The 8,536-nt window shown below is 28.9% G+C and overlaps 1 protein-coding gene across 1 annotated transcript; it reads right to left on the bottom strand.

The window, feature by feature from the left end:
• Window positions 1-1,818: 1,818 nt before the first annotated feature.
• Window positions 1,819-2,664, bottom strand: LOC105177908 (uncharacterized). Its single transcript, XM_011101200.3, has one exon. It carries the CDS (start codon window positions 2,556-2,558, stop codon window positions 2,031-2,033), a length of 528 nt encoding a protein of 175 aa, XP_011099502.1. The 5' UTR covers window positions 2,559-2,664; the 3' UTR covers window positions 1,819-2,030.
• Between the last annotated feature and the right edge of the window lie 5,872 nt (window positions 2,665-8,536).

The raw sequence follows: 8,536 nt of genomic DNA, 5'->3' as shown, positions 1-8,536 counted from the left end.
TTTTAGTAGTAATTATTAATTATATTTTACATATATTATATATTAAATAGTATATAATACATATAATACAAATAATTTAAAAAAAACAATTAAAAAAAGGAGAGAGAAGAAAGAAGAAAGAAGAAAGAAAACAAAGAGAAAAAGCTGACAGAAAAGAAAGGAGAGAGAGAGAGAAGAAATCCAAAAATAAGAAAGAGAGAAGAAAGAGAAAAAAAAAAAAACCAAAATTTACTTCACACCTAGTGAAGGTGTGGAGACACAAAACCAAACAAAGTTTTGTGTTTTGGCCCATCTCTAAAATGGGCCAAAACACAAAACCAAACATAGAGAAGAATTCCGGTATAATTATACACTCCTTGCTTGAGTTTTAACGTGATTAGACACGGTGGCATACAGTAATTGCAGCGCATAAATTTTAATAATGTTTTTTTATTAAATCTCATAAATTATTTCTTTATATTAAATTTTATAATTGTACTATAACATTACATACAAAATTTGTCTGATAACTTTTTTTAATTAATTATCAATACATATTTTACTCAAATTAACTTAAAAATCGATACTTTGTAAATTATATGTTATGAAATCGATGATTATATATATATATGCAAAATAAATATTAATATGCCATTTCAATTTCAACTAATAATAACTTAAAACAAAATGAGAGTAGATTTAATTTTTTAGTACATGTAATTGCATTGAATTGATTATCTAAGGGAATTTGATTAAGTAAATTAAACATGAGTTGAGAAGTTGAAGGGTATTTGTGATACTATAATAATTTGGTACTGTGGTATCAAAACTACTAATTTCTCAAATTATCAAAAATATAGTTATGTATTTTGAACAACCATTACTCAAATTCTTCTTCTCATTTATATTATATATTGTATCAAACTAAACTAATATAAAATTTTCACCCATACTAAATTTTTGTTGTGTCATAATATTTTTAAATTTTATTTATTTATTAGTTTAAATATGATATGTTGGTCTATATATTTTATTTTAATTTATAATATATTTTAAAGTATAAATAATTATTTATTATATGTAAATATGAATGATGTGTCATACTGATTAATATTATAAAAATTAAACACATCAAAATGATGCCTTTTGATTATAACAAAGTATAGATGTAATGTAAATTCTAGTTGGGGAGTTGTTTCTAGACTTGCGAGTATTGTATAGGTTTAAATTTTAAACCGCAATTTAAGAATGGAATGGCGTTTACGGAGGGATTTCTTGCTAGCGTGTGAAAACGCTAAGTTATGAGATTAGAAGTCAACATTTGCCACGCATCTTTCATTTAAATTACAAAATGAATTTTCAAACAGAAATGGAAAATTTATTTTATCAATACTAATATAATAAAAAAAGGACACTTTTTATTCGCAAACGGTGGTTGTTATACCGTGATATTAATTTTTTTGTTGTGTCAATAATACTCATAAGTTTTTTTTTGTTTTTTTTTTTTGTGAAGTTGGTTTATATATTTTCTTTTTATTTATAATATATTTTTTTATTATTTAAAAATTATTTATTATATGCACACATAAACAAATAATAGTATGATATATAAAATAAAGACATTTTCACTTACAAACGACGGATTCTGACAATTGTATACTAGTTTGTTTTGGGTCGCATTGATAAAATTAAGATGATTTTTTTTTCTTTTTTAAAATATAACAGATTGATTTATTTTTTATTTATAATATATTTTAAAACATGAAAAATTATTTATTATGTGAATTTAAGAACGTCGTCCCACAATAGGTGTTATGAAAAATGCAAAAAGAAGGGAAATAAAAAGAGAAAAGATCAATCAATTGTATTAGTGTTGTTGTATACAAATCCTTTCCAAGTATATATGTATATATATATATATAATCTCATGCTAAAAAAAAAAAAAAGAAGAAGAAGAAGAAGAAGAAGCCAGCCAAAAATACAAGTATGTCTTTGCCTAAACTTGAAAGATCAAACTTGAAGAAATATGAAAAAGGTAGATCGTTTTTCAATCATCTCAACCAGACTGGTTCTTCAACTATAGTCTCTAGCAATGGCTTCTTGGACCTGCACATGGACAATCTGTGCCTGAACTCCGGCGTCGAGAACTCTTCTATATCGTCCAAATTCAGCTTCGGCGCCGCCGGAAATCCTTTCTCACCACTCTGCACATCGGCACCCGCCTCCGGCAAGATTCTGACGCCGGCAAGAGCGCCCCTCTTGGCGGCGGAATTCGCCGCCATGAATAGCGGGCCGATGTCCGCCGCCATAACCACCGAGTTCAGGCGCTTCATGGGGAAAAACACGTAGACGTTGCCCATTTCGAGGTCTTCGTCGGCATTGAGAGCAGCAAACCTTCTTCCAATCTGCAGAGACCTGGTGTTGACGAGAAAAGAATTGGGGGTCTCCAGCATGAGTTCTGCGGCCTTGGTGGGCTCGCACAGTCGCCGGATCTCGCCGGAGGGGAAGATGACCTTTGTTACCCTGCTGGAGGTCTTGCCCACAGTCACTGACAAGGTGCAGGAAACGTAATTCCCCATTTGAATTGTGTTGCTCCTCCTTGTGTTTGTGTAATGTCTTGAAAGAGAGAAAATTGTTTGAAGAAGATGGAGATGGAGAATGTGGGAGAGTGTATATAAAGTGTTTGGATGAAAAAGTCAAATTCAAAGGGTTTGAGTAGAAAATATATTCAAAGCCAGTTGTAGGGGAGGGGTGGGAGTTGCAATATGAAGATTTTTGAAATATTTTTTATTAAAATCAAGTTTGACTGAACCAAATTAATTATAAAGTAAGTGTAATACATTAATCATATAATTGTTCAATTTTCTTTAACTGTATGTCAATCATAGGTCAAATGTATTGTATTTTCTATATAATTGGTCTATATTCGATCCGAAATAAAATTTTTCATATTAAAGAGATAAAACGAGAATATTGTGAGAATAACTTTGGTGAGTGAATGAGCTGATTGAACAGAGTCGAATATGTCTTTGTTTAAATTAATTAAAATTTATTAACTTTTAAAATTCGAAATAATTTTTTGAATTGCTTGAATGAGTTTTGAAAATTGAATAAAATATTTGCTTAATGTTATTATAGTTTTATTAATTAAGTTGAATTACAAAGAAAATTAATTTGTTACAACTGACAAATAGAATTTAAATAAGCTTATAACTACTAATAAATATACTAAAATTAAATACCCAATAATTTAATTTAATTTAAAGTGATTAAGATTGAAGATATGAAATGAGAATGTGGTGAGAATAATTTAGGTGGGGTGGGGTGGGGTGGATTCCGCGTCCGGTGAAGTGGGGGTACATACATACACATAGACAGACAGTTGTATAAGTGGAAATTAGAATGGAAAAAAGCGTTAATCACAGTTGGTCATAAATCGCTAGATGAATCTTTTTTTTTAATCAATTAATTAATTTGTGTTTAACAACTATTTGTGGTTGCTAATCCGCGTGGGTCCCGCTTCATGCAGGGCTCCACCATCTTTGGTGCACCAGTATTTGATAAGCATGGGACGTTTGGTATCATGATTTCGATGTCACTTTACCTACAAAATATTTTGGAAAATTACCCACCATTTTATTTAATTCTATGTGTTTTTTAAATACTAATTAAATTGAGAAAATACAATTTAATTTAGTTATATAAAAAATTAGCAAAAAATTTTCTGTAAAAAAAAAAAACAAATTATCCACTATATTCTGAAAAATAAAATAAATTAACGACAAAGAGACATATGTAATATTTTTGGGAACATGGTAATTTGGGAAAATGATATGAAAATTTGGTTGAAATGTCACCTAACGAAGTATAGATCATAGACCTACTACATGAAAATGAGATTGATTATAATGAAATGAGATTATGTATTTAGACAAATTAGATGACAAGTAACTTTGTTGAGTTTTTGACTAGTGATCCTCCTCCATATTTAGCCTTCCTTGGATTTTACACCTTGTCCCCAAATCATTGCAACAATATTTGATTGTCAATAAATATAGTAATTAAATCATCACCATCTATTTAAATTTTTTTTAAGATGAATAGTAAATTAGTGTCGAATGTAATATGAATTTTGAACTCCGATCTGTGAGAAAATTTATTTTTAATTTACTTTTTGTATTGAGTTGATATTGTTTAGTTTTGATAGTTTAATTATGAAAATATATATTTTTGAAATACTAATGGTACAACGATTGAAATTAATTAAATACTTAGTGCATTATATTTATCATATGATTAGCGTCAGAAGATCGTTTAACAAACTGTGAAATACGTGAAGAAAATTTAAATGCAAAATATGAAGATTTAGGTAGTTTGAAAAATGCTTCTACCTCCACATTTGCTCAAAAGATCCGTTCTGTTATGATAGTTTTTTGTACTAATACCGAGCATTGTTGATGATGTAGCTTGTGATTTAATTGGTGTCCGTCCTGATGCGTGAGGTATTGTCTGCTTTGATTTCGTTTGAACCTCATGATTTTGTTTAGAAAAGACATCTCATTAAGGATAAGAGACTCCGGGGCTTATTAACAACGCGAGCTTTTTGTTTGCAATCAATATGAGATTTGTTTACCTATATCATCAGCCCCCGACAAGGGATTTGGGACTGACACATTGTCTTGTTCCCACAGACGATGCAAAATGATGCGATTTACAACTTAAATCACGATATCTAATTATACGAGATATTGTCATTCTCTGATTTTATATAAGCCTAACAATTTTATGCAAATATTAACAAATCAAACATTGATCGTGCACATTCAGAATTAATACTAATAACAACGTTGGCGTGAAGGAGGAAGGAGGACGTACATGGAATGGTAGCGTGTCGGTCGGGTCTCTCAATGCATGTGATTTCCGCGTAAACATCTCATGTTTTCACATTCTTCTTTTCGTTGCAACTCCTAATTAATATTACTAATAAACTAATAATTCAATCATTAGGAAACGATGATGTCCTATGTTTATGAATATCGTTAATACCAAAATCAACGTACGACTGTATTGTACTGTACAACATTGCATGTGGTATACATATGATGACTTTGATCAATCATTAGTTTATTACAGATTTGGAGTACACCTCATTCTTGCTTCATCGCATCTATTGCCTACAAAATTAAGAACCTACACTATTCTTTATTATTATTACTATTATTATTATTATTATTTCTTTTGTCTATTTTTTTATATATTTTATTAAATAATAAAACTTTATAAATATTTCATTTTATCATAAAAGTTGCACACGTATAGGATGTACGCAAATTAATAGTATCTATAACTCATCCATAGCTTAGAGAGAAGGTATGCTATTTGAACTCTAACTATACATTTTTGCCAAAATTTCACTTTTCACCTGTTATTATAGATGTGTTGTACTTTTCATCCTTTATATTTTGAGTAAACACATTTTGTTTTGTAATTTTGATACTTTTGCCACATTTGGTTCTGTAACTATTGACAAAACAATTTTATTCTCATATATATTTTACTAAATCATATTTAGTTTTGTAATTTAAAAAATTTAACAGCCATGCCTATCTAATCATCTAGCTATCAAGCGCAAGGCCTATCTAAGTTACTGCCGAGCAATTCGTCATATCCTATACAGAATAGAAGTTTGTAAAATAAAATGGAGCTTTTTTTTAGTAAGAGCGATGAACTATTATTAATTGAAAAAAATTTATTAGAATCATTCCTGTCGAACAATATATAACAAAAATCATTGTGACAATCATACCTTAATCAACAATATCAAACAAACAAAATTTAACCAACACCTACTATGCAGTAAAAACAACATTCCACACATATGACGAGATCGACTCATAACTTTTAAAGTCATGGAGTCTCAATTTCATCAATTGAGCTAGGCCTGATTGACGGGAGCTTCTCACTCAAAAGTCTTTGCCGCATTTGCTCTGGGGTGCCATGCAACAACCTGTGAAGGCAAGGAAGTGCACGGCAGAAATCTTCTCTAGTTCCGTTCTCTCCATAATGTAGTAAACAATCTCAGCAAGAAGGGATCTGTGAGCAGCACTACTAAGGCGCTGCCCTCTACATCTAGCACTAGCACAAGGAATGTCCCTTCGCCAACTCTTAATTATTTCTTTGTCTTTTGAATTTGTTGTACTTGGTACTAATTATAGGATTGAATAGTTTACGTCCCTTACATTTGTTTATATTAATTGTTGTAGCATGTTGTTTCTACGTGCATGTAATAAAATTTTCACACTTCAAATTATATATTATAAATAAGAGCAAGATATATAACTAATACATTACATTAATAAAAGAAAAATAGAGAAAAATAATAATTGATAAATTAATGTAAATTTTGAAAAGTTGAATTAGTTATTTTATTATGATGGACATGTTTATTTTACAAAAAATTGATGTAGCAGTGTCATTAATCATTGTTTGTGAGTGTACAAGGTCTTTTCTTTTTATATTAGTATAGATAAACTTGGGATTAAGAAAAGTAAGATGACAAGTATGAGTAAGGTGCATGATCAACTATGGCATACGTAGGACTACTCGAGTAGTTTATGGTTGGAACTCTAGACTTACCCTACGAATTATTGTACAACACAAAAACATTGATATAAATTGTTCTTACAATAAAATCCATATTAAATAAGATAATTAAATACCAATTATAATAAGTTTATATAAGTAGAATAAATACGAACCCAACATCCGGTGAAATTCGATCACATGATTTTAAACTTATTAAGCAAAATATACATTGAATCTTGCAAACATAGTATTATAGATATTATAAATAGAATATAGATTAGGGAGTGTAAATTATGTTATCACACTCATGGACGGATCAGTCTTTATTCAGCATCCGTATCAAATGAATTATTACTAGTGATTGCTATTAATCTAACGAGATATTTACGCCATCCTGTCGTGCGTTTTGGTATAATTATACATATACCTTATATTATTTGAAAAATTATATCTAATACACCTAGTGTTTGTTTTTGTTTAACAAATAGAACCATTCATTAATCAAAATTCATCAATTTGTGATGATGTTCGCCAAAAAATTTAATAAAAATCTTTATTTACTTTTAATTGATTTATCTTTATATTTCACACATTAATATGTGTGATGATATATCTTTTTCATATTTTAGTTAGAAAAAATTTATTTAATATGTAGTAAATGAATAATAAGTCAATTGAAGTGTATATTATTATATATAATATGTATATATGAATGCATACACCTCTTCATATTCTTTTTTAATACCCATTATGTTATACACCCTTTTGTATCCCCCATTATAATTTGTAATTAAAATAGTTATGATGTATTTTGTAACCACAATTTTGGTGGTCTATAAATACCACCATGTATTTCATTTGTAAAGTGATTTTTGGAGTGAACAAATAAAGTTTGTTGGAGAAATACATATATTTTACTTTATATTCTATTAAGAGTGATAGGCTAATAAACTTAGAATTTCTCTAAGTTTATAACACGTTATCAGCACGACGTTACGTTACGATCGATCAAGGTAAAATGTTAATTTTATTAGTATAATTTTTATTCTTTGTTTGTTTACCTTTACAATATCATAGTTACTTTTATTCTTGAATATTTCATAATAAAATATGAGTAATTATATTGTATATTTCAATGTCTCTTGAAGTAGACATATATATATATATTTATATATATAAATTCTCGATTTTATCCCCTGAAGTGGATGTGATATTGCCTCCAGAAGCAGGCATACAAGTCTTGATTTTATCCCCTGAAGTGGATATGTTCTATAAAATTTCATTGCTTCCTGAAGTAAGTAATGAGTTAAAATCATCTCCAGTAGTAGGTGAAATATTTTGTACCAATTATGTGCAATATCATCCCTGAAGCGATGATAAGTATATGTTTAATTTTCTCACCACCTGAAGTGTTTTGAGATAATGGCTTGATCAAGAAGCCCGATGCTTCTTCGTTTATTTATTTGATTTCTGATAATTTTTTCGATAACATAGTATAGCTATTATTATATGACTAACTTGAAGTTAATTTTATTAACTTTGCCCACATAGTTTTCTTTCATATGCCCATGTATGTATTTTACATGTTTTGCTAGTATTTGCAACAAAATTTATTTATTAAGAAAATAATTTTGGCATGAATACCATTTAATTGCTATTTGTAACATTATAAGTTTTAAGCCAAACTTAAATATATTTAATTCCATGTATGCATGCCATAATAATTCATACTAATTACATGGTAACTTATATGTAACTTAATGTTAGTAATATTTCATGTCATTTTTACTTTATATCATGTGTAATACATATTATTTTACTTTTATGTATGTTGAATATTATGCTAAAAGTGCATATTAACTTGTTGTAGCTTAATGGCCAATCTCACAAAATTGGATTTCGTTGCTCTTGATGTTTCTGGAAAAAACTACCTATCATGGGTTCTTGATGCCGAACTACATTTGGCAAGTAG

The sequence above is a fragment of the Sesamum indicum genome, linkage group LG9, assembly GCF_026168435.1.
Source record: "Sesamum indicum cultivar Baizhima isolate 11 linkage group LG9, ASM2616843v1, whole genome shotgun sequence".
Lineage (NCBI taxonomy): Eukaryota > Viridiplantae > Streptophyta > Magnoliopsida > Lamiales > Pedaliaceae > Sesamum > Sesamum indicum.
Note: the sequence above shows the minus strand (reverse complement) of the source record. Positions and strands in the feature narration are given on the sequence as shown.